Here is a 13,959-nt window from a genome sequence, read left to right on the forward strand (position 1 = left end):
TCAACGGACATAAGGTCAGTTGACTTTATGACCACTTAACATTGCCATAAGGTGAAGAGAAACTTTGCATACGTATCAAAGAACGATGCAATAGTTTCATGGTGGGCTGACAAAGTAAATGGGCATAAGGTCAATTAGCCATTTAAATTAGCCATAAGGTCAACTGACTTTGGGACTTTTCAAAAATTGCTATAGTGGCCACTTAGGAAATTTTCGGTTGACCATGTGCCTATTCCGGGGAAGCTCATAGTAAGCATCCGTTATTGTCCTAACTAGTTTACGATAAACATTAATAGACACGGGAGTAAAGAGAAACATTTACCATATTTATTGGCTATCAGTCAACAAATGCACTCTTCCATCTACCAATTTTTATGAAAAAAATTCAGTCGTTGTAAGCCCATGGGCAGGGGCCCCCGCCCCCCTTTCGCACAACCCTGAGTAAAGTTATTTTGAGTTAATTATTTATGGTAAATTATGCGACCCTTACCTACTGTAACAAACTATTTGTGATTAAAAATTATTTTCAAATTCTTAGTTCGGTTAGCTATAAAGGCTGTTATATAATTATAGACAAATCAACACAAATATCAAACATAAAACTATACAGGGAAACACTACATACATGTATTAGCTTTATTACCATATATTCTCATACTTCCAGGCAGCAACATTGCAATAAATAGAACTACAGAAAAGCATAAGCAATGCAATACTACATAGGTATACAAATAATAGTACAACTGACCTGACGGTCAATCAAAAAGTAGGACAGCTTATCTGGTAATCGCAAAATTTCAGCTACTTAAATATGCATACAAATGGAAACGTCAGCATAATTACAATAGGCTGTTATGTGTTTAAAGCTCACATTAACCATTCCAGCTAATAAAACTACAGCAAATATATATTTGAACTGAGAGTACATTGCTTTATTTCGTTCAATCCCATGTTTAAAAAAAACCAAAAACAAGAAATCTTTAAATAGATTAAAAAACTAATAAAACCAAAATCCAATTGTTATTGCACTACTTATTCATCTTATATTTATGACTAAATATGACTTTTCAATAAAACTTACTCGTCGGGCAAGATTTGCGTAGTTCGCGTTTTCTCTCCTTTGCATACACCATTTTTCCCATATCCACCTGTGCTGCTTTGTCCACTTTTTCAGCGATTGCTAAAGCTTTACTTTCTGCTCTACTTTCACGAATAATAGCACCTCTTCTAGCTATAAATTCATCTAGAATGCGCTCAGCCTCCCGCAATGAAGGCGAAGTTGACGAGGTGGAAGAGGCTATTGATTTATCCTCCAAACATAAATAACTGCGTGGTGGTTTAGGTGGCGCTGGCTCTAATGAACGCCTCGGTTTGGAGTGTACTGAGGAAAGACTTAAACGCTTCTGTAGCAGACGTCCACCACTTTTGTGGCGACGTCGTCCACTATCAATTTGCTTAAAACTTGAATTGCTTAGTGGTGTTGAATATGCAAAAGCATCAGAAAGTGAATCTATTTCACTGATCTTATCTAGCACAGTACCAATAAAAGCCTGCTTTATTTTGTTCGATGGATGTTTCTGCACAACTGTACTAGCTTCTATAGGTGGTGCAGATGGTTCGCGCATATCTCGTGCCGTATGCGGCTGTGGTAGCTTTCGTGGCGATGATTTGGTTGGTTGTTGATTGACATTTAAATTATGACTATGTTTTTGTTGACGACTAGGTTGTAACTTGTGTTTGTTTACACGCACTTCAGATATAACGCAATTGTTGTGCAATTCTTGTATGATGTGTATTAAAGGCGCATCAGAAGAACTTGTTTCTAATCGGCTTATAGCTGTTAACTCGTTTGCGTTTGTTTTAGCTTCTGCTTTAGAATTACGTTTAAATGTGTGTTCTTGTTTGTTTTGTGGCAAGGCAAGGCAAGGCTCTTCTTCAGCAGCAACTTTAAAGTTGATCGGAACACTATCACGTCGCATGTCTCTTTTATCTTTTTCGTTTGATACACCATTGGCATGTAACTGCGGCACGAGCGCATCAAGCTATTTGAATGGAGATAAATAAATACATATTTTATTTAAAAAAATTAAAAACAAAAAAAAAAACGGATTATAAAACCACCTCATGACTCTCGGAACGCCTGTGTCTACGAGCTTGTCGCACGTGAAGGGCACGTGCGTTCGCTGCTGCCGCTGCACACACGCCACCCCCTTCCCCGCTATCGCTAGTGAAGCAATAACAAAATCCATCACGGCAAGGTTTGCATTTACGTTCTTGTTCCTTATTGCTACGATTCTGATTGATTAAATCAGCGTCGCCAGGAGCTGGCAGTACCTTCTTTTCGCATCTCTCGGACGCAAAAGCTCCAGCCAGATCTTCTGTTTGTGCTACTTCACGACTTTGTGTGGATAGACGTCTTATGCGGCGTGCTCTAAATTCATTTATGCACTCTTGTAAGCTGAAGGATGAGCAAGTGTTTGCTTCGTCCTCCTCTTCCTCTACGTCCTCAGTATCGGATGTAGCACCAAAAGAATAGTCTACATTTTAAAAGAAGTCCATGGTCATACGTTTTCGTACATACTTATATTTGTACTAATTTATGCTTGCTCATTTTGGTAATAGTCTAGTTGAGGGGTCGACTGCTAATACGCTACCAAAAATATCGAGAGAGGTGTCAAAAGACGCGTCTTGACATCAGTATTAATAATCCGAAGGCGGAAAATAAAAATATTAACGCGTTTAAAAGATATTAACAAAAAACCGAAAAAAGACCCGCGGGTACCTCCGAAACCGGGGGTCGGATCCATAGTATTTTTGCGCAGAACACCTTTCGGCGTTGGCGGCCTTCGGCCGCGCTTATAAAAAATAACCCTGGGCTACGCCATGCCACGTCCGGGTGTGTGGTTTAACCGTGGCTACCGCCACGGTGATGCACAATTTTTTTGGTGGGTACAAACACAACAACAACCACATGGAAATCGCCAACTTCAACTGCAAATATCTCCGGACAGAGATAAAATTTTTCTTTTCCGCCTTCAGATTATTGTTCTCGAGGTTAATACGCGTCTTTTGACATCTCTCTCGATATTTTTGGTAGCGTATTAGCAGTCGACCCCTCAACTAGACTATTACCCTCATTTTGTATTAAATCTTACCATCCAAATTCAATTCAACACCATCGCCAGAATCATGTAACATATTCAACAAGCCAACCCCGTTGTCGTTTTGCTGATGTTGCACATTTGCTACATCTTTTGAGTTTTTACTAGATTTTCTTACTTTCGGATTGGTCATATTTCAATTCTTATTTGCATTTGTATGTACCGCTTAAATTAAAATGCAACAACTGCACTCCACGACCACAACTTTACAATTGCACTGCCCTAAGTGGTTGCTTCCGTAGCGCAACCCTTTCATAGATTAATATTCCCCCAATACTGCTTATCGCTTAAGTACGATATGTGTTTGATTAGCTGCACGTTGCACTTGCGCTAAACAAGTTTTTCTTGTATTATTCAAATAGATTTGAAATGCTTACCAATTAACTGCTTGGCGTTATCACAAAATCACAAAATTTTTTTTTAATTGTGCTTTGCTCTGCTCTTCGTAGTTCTTAAAGACGCAGGGTTGTAATTATAACAGAGCTCTTGTATTAACATAGGTAATAAAGTTATTTCAACAGAGCTCTTGTATTAGGTAATAACATAGGAACATAGGTAATAAAGTTATTTCCGGTTGGATTTTATATAAGGTACCCCGATTTTCAAACTTTTGTTGATTAGTAGGGATAGAGGGTGTCCTAAAAATTACCAAAATGGAATCCGCAACTCTAGGAAACTCTTAGTTTATGAAATATAAGCTTTTTAATTTCCAAATTTGGTAAAATTTCAACTTAAGTCCTGCACTTAAAATTCGGGTCGCACATGTCGATAGTGGCATCAAATGACGCGTATTTGCGTCAAGATTCAGAATCCGATAGCAGAAACTATATTTTTTTTTATCTCGTTTAAAAGTTATTCGCGGAAAACCCGTCGATACCATTGTCGTTTTTTTCGTTGTTGCAATTAAACAAACGAAAACACATGAAGGTGGTGAATAGTGTTGCCAGCCCCGCAACAATATCTTTTCAACTTGGTAGAACATTATAAGGTGGTGGCACGTCGACATAAATGCAAACAAACATACCCTATCAATGTGTTTTGATTTTGTAAAACTCTTTGACGGGTTTGTTTGGAGGTGAGTCTTAATGTTAGTTTTCTTGTTGCCGGTGTCGGATCGGTTAAGGGTAATTTTCTTAAAGGTGTTCTACGCAGAATAACTGTGCATGGCCGCCTACGCAGAAGGGTGAACTACGCAGAGGGCATCACCTTGGCGATAGCCACGGTTATACCACACACCCGGACTTGGCATGGCGTAGCCCAGGGTTATTTTTTATAAGCGCGGCCGAAGGCCACCTATGCAGGAAGGTGTTCTACGCAAAATTACTGTGCATGACCACCAAAAAAGAGCCTTTTAAAATTTTTGGTAAATAAAGACTTAAAAAGTTAAACATATATATACATTCGGAGATATTTTGATTTGAAAAATTCAGAATTTCGCCATTTGACATGGAATTACCCCCAAACTTTTCATTTGCACCAAAAAAGAAATATACCGTTGGAATCAGCATAAAAACCTCTATAAAGTCTGATTTTTTATTTTTTTTTTTTTTTTTTGAAAAATGTATTTATTCTGCGCTTAAGCCCCTTTTTCTAAATTCTTATCATAAAATATTTTAATATTTATCTCGCGTTTCGGTAAATTAAATACATTAATTTCAAATTATTCAGAGAATTACAAAAACACATTGATAGTGTATGTTTGTTTGCATTTATGTCGACGTGCCACCACCTTACAATGTTCTACCAAGATTAAAAGATATTTTTGCTGAGCTGGCAACACTATTCACCACCTTCATATGTTTCGTTTGTTTAATTGCAATAACGAAAAAGCGACAATAGTATCGACGGGTTTTCTGCGAATAACTTTTAAGCGAGATAGAAAATACCGTTATCGACATGTGCGACCCGAATTTTAAGTGCAGGACTTAAGTTGAAATTTTACTAAATTTGGAAATTAAAAAGCTTATATTTCATAAACTAAGAGTTTCCTAGAGCTGCGGATTCCATTTTGTTGATTTTTAGGACCCCCTCTCCCCTCGAAAAAAAAAGTTTGATAATCGGGGCACCTTATCAAAATATTCCCCGTTATTTCAACAGAGCTCTTGTATTAACATAGGTAATAATGATATTGAACAGAGCTCAGTTTCTCCCCGTGTGGCAATACTGCTTTTTCGAACTGTGGCAGCACTGCTTTTTGCAACTTGCTGCCTCGCTTTTGACGGAGATTGGCCAATGCCATTGTTTTTCGACAACATTGTTACCTATCAAGGCGAATTCATTACAGGTGGTGTTATCCCATCAGCTGATTGCTTCTTCTTGATAATTTTCCATACAACGCCTTGTACTGCAACATGTCAGTTAATCGAAATCAATGAAAATTTTCTTTTGACTTGACATTCTTCTGTACGGCGAATTGTTTGAATTCGCTTTGCCACCACCTAGTATGGATTCGCCTTGGTTTACTATATAGCAGCCTTGGTTTACTATATAGCAGCCAAGGCGAATCCATACTAGGTGGTGGCAAAGCGAATTCAAACAATTCGCCGTACAGAAGAATGTCAAGTCAAAAGAAAATTTTCATTGATTTCGATTAACTGACATGTTGCAGTACAAGGCGTTGTATGGAAAATTATCAAGAAGAAGCAATCAGCTGATGGGATAACACCACCTGTAATGAATTCGCCTTGATAGCAGCTTAAATAGAAGTTATGTTGCGAATAGAGTGGAAGGCAGTGGACTAGGCAGTCGAATGTCATATAATGAAGGAATGGTGTTCGGAGTTTTTTCAAAGTTAAAAAAAAAATGATAAAAGCTTTAATATAAATAAAACTATTGTTTTAATAACAACAAAAAGGCCTTATAAATTCTATATACATAAATTCGTAAGGATTATCTCACTTTAAAATTTGAGTTAGATAATCTAAAGTTTTTTTTGAAACTGAGTCGAGAACTGTGGGTGTGAATGTGCGAATTTTCACCGATCAGCTGTTAGTTGCGTTAGTTGGTAAAATTTACAATTTTCTTCCGTTGGTTGCTTTTTCAGTGTACATTTTTTGTTGATCCAAATATTTGCAGCCGTGCTAAATACGTGAAATCGAATGTGCTGCCTTAACTAAAGGAATTGCTTGTTTTTTACGCTTTTATTCTTATCACTTTTGCCCAGTTTAAAAGAAGTTGGGATGCTTTCACGCACGGAGAATCTTCTGCTTATTTGCTCCCACACCAAGGTCTCCCAATACCAATACATTCCTATACAAAATACTCCAATCAACTGCAATGTCTTTACGAGCAATTAAAAAACGCGAAAACCAATTTTCTTCCTCAACTGGCGTGCGCCAGCCGCTCTATAAAAAATCTCATACTTCACCACAACAACGAAAACCACTGGCAAGTCGTAGTGCTAATAGTAGTATTAGTTCAAAAGTTAACACCACCAACTATAAACAACAATCACACAACATTTATACAATACGCAACCTACAAAACCAATACACTTTACTCGATCGTGCTGTTTACTCTAGCCCGGAACTACGTCAGCCGCTAAACTCAGACGACGATACAGTTGAGAGCCTCGCACATATAATTCGCACAAAATCTGATGGAGACTTGCGTGCATTGTTAAAAAGTTGCACAGGTAACGCGGCAGACACAACAGGACGTGTTTTAATTGGTGCCAAATCAGAAGTTTGTTTGCAATCAATTTCCTCTCACAGTTATCAGGAAAACACCCAAACAACACAAATATCCACTTCATCGTCAGCTTATACAAACGAAGCACCATTTAACACTTTGTGTTCGCCGAGCTTAGAACCACTAGTTGCGTCACAACATACAACTGTAGCTATAACTTCCACCGGTAACATGTTATCAGGCGCACGTTCACATCGTGACCTTTCACAATCATCTTACAACGCCAACAATAGCAATACATATGATGTAACGCTTGCCCCTACGCGTCGGCGTTTAAGCGAATGTAGCTTGAATTCGAGTGCTGGTGGATATTCGCAACGTACAAGTGCTATGTCCAGCAGCGTTTTAACACTTTCCTCCAATTATCCCGCCACAAATGAACCAAATACAGTAATGCGTGTGCCTATAATTGGCTATGAAGTAATGGAAGAACGTGCACGTTTCACTGTTTATAAGTTACGTGTGGAGAATCCAATGACAAATGATTGTTGGCTCGTCTTACGGCGTTACACAGACTTTGTGCGTTTAAATACAAAACTGAAGCAATTGTTTCCAAATGTTGCGCTATTACTACCACGCAAAAAAATCTTTGGTGATAACTTCAATGCTGTCTTCCTCGATAATCGGGTGCAAGGTCTTCAAATTTTTGTCAATTCCATAATGGCGAAGGATGATTTGCGCAAATGCAAATTGGTACGCGAATTCTTTTGTTTGGATGAACCGCCATCATATTCAGAATCAATGGAGGAGTGTAGGGTAGGTATACTTAAATATTACTAATATAAACTATTTTAATTTGAATACAATTTTATTTCAGGCTATTTTCGAAGCACAAGAAGAGACGATAGCACATTTAAAGGTGCAAGTCAATAGCAAAAACGAAATGATATTAAATTTGCAACAAAAGCTACGTGAGGAACTTGCGGAAAAGGAGCAACTAAAAAAAGCGTTAGAGTATGTGGACTGTTTTTAGGATAATATAAATGTCTTAAGTATTGTTTTCGTTTGTTGGCAATCCCTTTACTATCTACACTTTATGTATAATCGTTGAGAATGAATCCGAGCAAACGGCGCCAAAAATGTGTCGGAAGGGATATATCGTGAATGGCTTAGCTGCTTTTAATATCATATCAACCGAATTCCCAAATCAATTCTGTTACTGTTATTGTAGCGATAAAGGCACTCCCCGAGGGCTTTGGAGAGTTTTATCGGTGTTTATGGTGCTTTGCCGGATGCAGATCCATAACGTTCCGGTAACTTTTCACCATTAAGGTACTAGCCCGACCATCTCCAGAACGATTTGGTGTGAAACCTAGGCCATACCGCCCACCCACCTCATAGATCCTTGAGGATTTTGGGGTCCCCAGAGCCTCGGCTGCTAAAGAAAGAGGAATCGCCAAGAGTAGGTGAGATTGACAATTGGGTTGGAGAAGCTGTAAATTGCGCTACACAACCCTTTGAATCAATTTAGTACTTATTTAGTATTATTCTGGGTGATCACATAATTTCTGAAGGCAATTGGGGCCATGTTGCTTGGAAAGCGATAAAAAACTGCCCAAAGGTATTGGGTAGAGAGACAGTCCTTGGCTTCTATGTAAAAAACCGCACACATTTTAAAATAAATTAATATTATCAGTTTTATAATAATAATAGTAAGAATAATTTTCATTATTTAAGAATGACAATAATGAAATGTAAAAGAAAACGAATCGCTCCCAGTATGTTGTTATAGCTGAATGCTCCCAGTATTGATAATTCGGCGTCAAAAGGTTGATAATAACCGTTAATTAAAAAGCACCACCGTTTCTTGGAATGGAAGTCTTGCAAAATTTGTGCCAACCTTTCCATTCCTCGTAATAAAGTTCCTCAAAGAGGTGTAATTGGAACATTACTACTCATTAATTTTAAAATAAAAAAAGCTAACAATATTTTCTTCTTTATTTCAGAACAACCACCAAAAATTGTCCACGATGTGAAGCTGCTATTTCACATAATATATCTTAGGACAATTTCAATACAATTCTCAAAGACAACAGTAATTGTGTTACACAAAATACTAAATCGAACGTATTTTTTACAAGGATGCTAATAATTTGGTTGAATATATTATGCAGAGCATAATATTTATCATTTACCAAACAAAAACCATAAAAAAAGAAATTCTGCTGAAATAATTGCATAATAAAACTTCAATGATGGTGCGAGTTTAAAATATAAATATATATATTTATTGTTCAAAAAGTTTAAAGCTCAAAGAACTCATAGAAATTGTGTTCCAGTGATGCGGCCGCGCTCTTTCTCGAACTGTATGGTATTGTTAATTTAAAACGTAAATTTATTTTCTTGTATTGTGAACCATTAAGTGCTTTAGTTTAACGATTGATATAATAATATTGTACACATTAGATTTATTTTATATATATGTAGTTATATATAGAACAATAAAAAAAATACTAAACCTATGAATGTTCTAACACAAGAAATAGAAACACATGTAAACGAATAGTTAAAAAGTATGTAGCTTTTGTAAATGCGTCAATTATATTTGTATATTATTATATAGTCTAGTTTATTAGCGTAATTTTGCTATTAAGCTAGGAAAATATTAAAAAGGCAATAAAACATAAATCAGTTCATTTAAAGTACACTTAATTTTCTTAAAAGTAAATTTACAAACATGAAATAATTAACATTTATCCCCTTATTCATAAAATATAGTACGGATTTATTAAGGTCGTTTAATTGTAAGTTTCTATCGAAATGTGTTTTTAAAGGCTTTATAAATCTTTTGTTTTTCTTTTTTATGAATAAGGGAGTTAATTTGAATAATGCAATATACACCTAGTTTTTGTCTCAATTTTTGAAAAAAATTATGGTAGGGATTTATATTTAAATATATCTAAAAAGCTTATTGCTAAGGATTTTATTGCAAGCAAGTTGTTGAGAGATTTCACGCTTATGGCAGATAAAAAAAACTTAGCTTCATTGTTCAATGTTCAACGAGGTCACCTAAAAACAGTACGAGCGCTTATAAAAAAATTGAAAGTGCGCCGAAATATTTGATAACTTCTCGGCACACCAGCGGATTCCACGACATCCGACTTGAAGCACCGGAACGAGCCGGTTTCATATCATATGCTCTGGAAGCGACTGCCCTAATATACAGGTTGTGTGTTTCCACTGCATCAATAACCTCGAAAATACCAATTGAAGTGCCAAGAAGGTTATTGCCCCAGCAGAGACAATTTGTTAAGAATGGTGATCAACTAATATTAACCTTAAGCAAGAGTGCCTCATTAAGAATAAATAAAATAAATGTAAGGCGCGATAACCTCCAAACAGATCTAAGGCCGATCTTCTCTTCCAATTTGCGTCGTGTTCCTCTTGATGTTCCCTACAAATTGGCTAGACGGGACCTACATGTTTTATGCCGACTCCGAACGGCATCTGCAAGGCAGATGAGTTTTCACTGAGAGCTTTTCATGGCAGAAATACACCCGGAGCGCTTTCCAAACACTGCCGAGGGGCGACCCCGCTTAGAAAAATTTTCTTCTAATTGAAACACCTTATTTCTAAAATTTTGATGTTGCTTTGGCCGGGGTGTGAACCTGGGGCATACGGTGTGGTAGGCGGAGCACGCTACCATCACACCACGGTGGCCGCCATTCATTAAGAATACAGGTGACAATATGACAACAAAGAGACATATCTTGGCAGTTCCAAGTGCTGAACATCATTATATACCTTAGATTTTAGGAAAGAAATTTTGGAATGATAGAATTTCACTTAATGAGAATGCTGGTTGTTGTAATGACCCCCAAAATGCAGACCGAAGATTTTGGAAAATAAATTGTCAAAATACTAGGCATCACATTGACGTGCTAATGTGTTAACAGTGCTTTTAAAATAGCGAAAAAAGAGATATCGGACTTCTTTACGGATTTTACTGGTACCAGGACAAATGTCGCTATTGCTTAAGGATGATCACAACGAAGTCGAGAACCGTCGTTAGAAATTTGACCCCCGCGAGCTCCAGATTTTTCAACACCAGATAAAAATTCCGGTAGACACGATGAATTTAACGGCTTTAGGCTTTTTGAAGACTTGCTGAACTGCTGCAGTTATGAGAGCAAAAGGCACAGCGTGAGAGGGTCATGCTTTGTAGTAGACGGTGGATTCCAGCGCAAAGATTGCAGGTTTTTGAGCGCATCTCGCACACCATTAAAGGCTAGTCATAGCGGGCGGTCGTGCATACGCTTTGGGTATAAAACCGTATTTACGTGTCTTCGGAGCATAAGCCCACAACCAGCCATCAACCGTTTGATTATTCAAATCAGCATAGATCCAATCGCCACGACGCACATTCAAGTCATCTGGAGCTTGAGCCTATAACGAAGTTAAGTTGTGAATAATATAAATAGAGATAGTACAACCTTATTCTAACGTACCTTATAATCATAGAGCATAACCAGCTCAGTGCCATGATAGCGCAAATCATCTGCACCAATACTACCAATTTGTTGTTGCTGTGCTGCATTTTGTTGTTGCTGCTGTAAGCTTCCCAAGCAACCGCCATCCAATTGTGCAGCTGATGAGGTTAATGCTTGATTCAATGCATTCAAATTTCCATTCAAATTGGCTGCAGTCAACTCTAAACTTAATTGTGCTTGTGCTTTGTGTACGGCATTATTGCCACCACCTGTGCCACCACCTACACCATCTTGCTGCGTTGTATTGCATACATTCAACATTTTTTGTTGTGTTTGTAGTACACTTTCTGCTGGGAAAACAAATGCTGCCGGTATAAAACCCTCCTGCCCATCACTGCGTACAATCCAAAACCAATCGGGATCTTCACGATTCAAGACTGTCACAAATTCACCACGTTCGACGGACAAATCATTCTCATCGCGCGCTATGAATGTGTAGAGCACAATATAACGCCCACTGGGCTCTTTGTGAAAATTTGTGCATTCTGGCTCTATTAACTGATTTACTTCGGACGTCTTTAAAGAGGCAGCCATATGTGCGTTGTTAGTATTAGCGTTAACGGCTACAGAACCGCCATTACCGCCTCCATTTCCTACACCACCACTACCACCAGTGTTGCTGCCAACACCATTTCCCGTGATCACATCTTCGATCAATTCCATTTTATTTTCAGCGCTTAAAAGTGGCATACTCTCTTGATTACTATGCTCCTGCACATGATTAATATTTTGTTCGCGTGGTAATTTCTTCTTTATGGCCAGATCAGCTAATTGTGTATTGTATGGCGCACAGTAAGAGTAAGGTATGAATCCCTCTTGTCGTGTGTCTTGTCCAATCACATAGACCCAATCATTTTCGCGATAGAGTACGTTGACGATCTGACCACGCTTCACCTCAAGCTCATCGTCTACGCAAGGCGTGAAATCATGTAAAACAACCATTTTCGAATCTGGACTTAGTCCGTGTTCCTTCTCGATGCCAACACGCACGAGCGTTTCAATGCTGGAGGAGCCTGTTATGCGACCGAGACCTACACCGGTTATTGGTAAGTCGCGTTCGATGTTAGCATTTGTGGCTTTAGCGGTGAGTAAAGGTAGATATGTTATTATAAATATTTTATAAAAATAAAAATCAACGCAAACAAAACAATAACAAACAAAAAACCAAAAATCGAGTATGTGCCCTAAGTCTTTTGTTTCATTTCAAGAAATCCAAAATTGTACTCCCACACACACCAACATTTTCTTAAATGTGTCTAGCGTTTTCTATTACTTTCGCACATTTTAACTAAAGAAGAAAATTTTCCACTAAAAACCCAAATAAAGTTTGCCTACCATTGGCCCATTACCTTTCTTTTTATCGCGCCGCATGCGCACTGGACACAAAAATGCCATTTTGTTATTGTTTTGAATTTACTTTTAAATGCAGCTGAATCACAAATACATTTCTTCACATTTTATTCGTTTGCAGAGCATTTAAACCACAAAGTTGATATGTTTGTATTAACAAATGGAATGTTTTGCTTTCAATTTGGTGCATAGAGGAGAGCGACATCTATACATTGGAATTCGGTACTAAATTAAATTATGTGGGACCCAACAGTAGTTCTGTAAACCTATGTTTATTGATTGTAGATACCGACCGCGTTTTGACAAAGCATTTCATACGAACATATTGTCCTTTATTCTTAATAAAAAAAGGGATATATACGATATGTTCAGGGCCGGCGGAAGGCGTGAGTATGGTGGTTAGTACTACCCACCCGGAAGACATGAAGGTGGGTAATTACCCACAGTCAGATGATGCGCACTGTATGTGCTTGCGATTAAAGCCGGAGTCATTGGTGCCGTATGTCGTATCGCTGTATCCGTATCCCTAACGTAACCAGCTGTTTATCGTTACGACGGTAAACCAAAACCCAATTGGTTGGCTACGATACGGTTACGACCTTAGCGGCACCAATAATCGATTGCATTGATTCTCATAAGGTTGGTCGAATCAGCTGTTAAAAGGTTACCGATACGGTTACTGATAAAACACCAATGTCTCCAGCTTAACAATGTTTACAATCAGTGTTGCTCTTTTGCTGGCTCGCAACGGCACAAAAAATGCTGCTGCAACCATAGCAACGGGTGGTTGTGTGCGTATCGGGTGATTATCGCTTGCCCGGCCACCACACAAGCAGAAAGCATCAAACGCCATTTCCCTGCAAAAATCGTTGGATCATGTAGTCCACAGGAGTACTTACCAGTATACTCCACTGTAATGCAGCAATGGATCAACTCACGTTTCTACACAATCATATTGTAAGCCGATCATTGCTCGTTTTTAACTATTGTAATCATTACACGATTTTTATTGGACTGTGGGTACTACATGGATTACTCTGATGTAATGCGGAGCTGGAGTATATGGTCCAGTCCTAGGACATACATGCAAGCATGGAGTACTCGCGATTTTTGCAGGGTTGTATTGAAAATTCTTAGCGTGCAGACGTAAACATGTCATCGGATGCCGATTTTTTACTGCTTGTAAATTTTGCGAATTTTCATAAAAATTTTTGAACTTTTTTCTAAGAATTTTTAGATTTTTTTCGAGTATACAGTTTTGTAGCTTA

General features: G+C 38.0%; 3 protein-coding genes across 3 annotated transcripts in view; 1 reads left to right on the forward strand and 2 right to left on the reverse strand.

Annotated features, from left to right (window-relative positions):
- LOC137245521 (uncharacterized) overlaps positions 1-3,590 on the reverse strand; it is a 35,471-nt gene extending 31,881 nt beyond the window's left edge. The window contains exons 1-3 of the mRNA XM_067776324.1: positions 3,156-3,590; positions 2,122-2,537; positions 1,082-2,042 (exon numbers count right to left, since the gene is read on the reverse strand). Of these exons, the coding sequence (XP_067632425.1) occupies positions 1,082-2,042; positions 2,122-2,537; positions 3,156-3,294 (1,516 nt within the window). The 5' untranslated portion in view covers positions 3,295-3,590. The remainder of the gene's footprint in view (positions 1-1,081; positions 2,043-2,121; positions 2,538-3,155) is intronic.
- Positions 3,591-6,157: 2,567 nt separating this feature from the next.
- Snx16 (sorting nexin 16) lies at positions 6,158-9,564 on the forward strand. Its single transcript, XM_067776330.1, has 3 exons — positions 6,158-7,607; positions 7,669-7,805; positions 8,798-9,564. Exons 1-3 carry the CDS (start codon positions 6,438-6,440, stop codon positions 8,853-8,855), a joined length of 1,365 nt encoding a protein of 454 aa, XP_067632431.1. The 5' UTR covers positions 6,158-6,437; the 3' UTR covers positions 8,856-9,564.
- On the reverse strand, positions 9,051-12,887 carry Dlish (Dachs ligand with SH3s). The gene is made up of 3 exons (XM_067776331.1): positions 12,691-12,887; positions 11,300-12,417; positions 9,051-11,237 (listed from the first exon to the last, which is right to left on the reverse strand). The coding sequence occupies exons 1-3, from the start codon at positions 12,734-12,736 to the stop codon at positions 11,073-11,075; spliced, it is 1,329 nt and encodes a 442-aa protein (XP_067632432.1). The 5' UTR covers positions 12,737-12,887; the 3' UTR covers positions 9,051-11,072.
- Positions 12,888-13,959: the final 1,072 nt, after the last annotated feature.

This window comes from Eurosta solidaginis, chromosome 3 (genome assembly GCF_040869045.1).
Source record: "Eurosta solidaginis isolate ZX-2024a chromosome 3, ASM4086904v1, whole genome shotgun sequence".
Taxonomy (NCBI): domain Eukaryota; kingdom Metazoa; phylum Arthropoda; class Insecta; order Diptera; family Tephritidae; genus Eurosta; species Eurosta solidaginis.

Excerpts from the sequence above, each read along its gene's own strand:
- Snx16 (XM_067776330.1), top strand. The coding sequence starts at position 6,438 with ATGTCTTTACGAGCAATTAAAAAACGCGAAAACCAATTTTCTTCCTCA. Across the intron at positions 7,608-7,668 it reads AATCAATGGAGGAGTGTAGG|GCTATTTTCGAAGCACAAGA; the intron begins GTAGGTATACTT and ends ATTTTATTTCAG. Across the intron at positions 7,806-8,797 it reads CAACTAAAAAAAGCGTTAGA|AACAACCACCAAAAATTGTC; the intron begins GTATGTGGACTG and ends TCTTTATTTCAG.
- Dlish (XM_067776331.1), bottom strand. The coding sequence starts at position 12,736 with ATGGCATTTTTGTGTCCAGTGCGCATGCGGCGCGATAAAAAGAAAG. Across the intron at positions 12,418-12,690 it reads GCGGCGCGATAAAAAGAAAG|CCACAAATGCTAACATCGAA; the intron begins GTAATGGGCCAA and ends TCACCGCTAAAG. Across the intron at positions 11,238-11,299 it reads TTATGCTCTATGATTATAAG|GCTCAAGCTCCAGATGACTT; the intron begins GTACGTTAGAAT and ends ACTTCGTTATAG.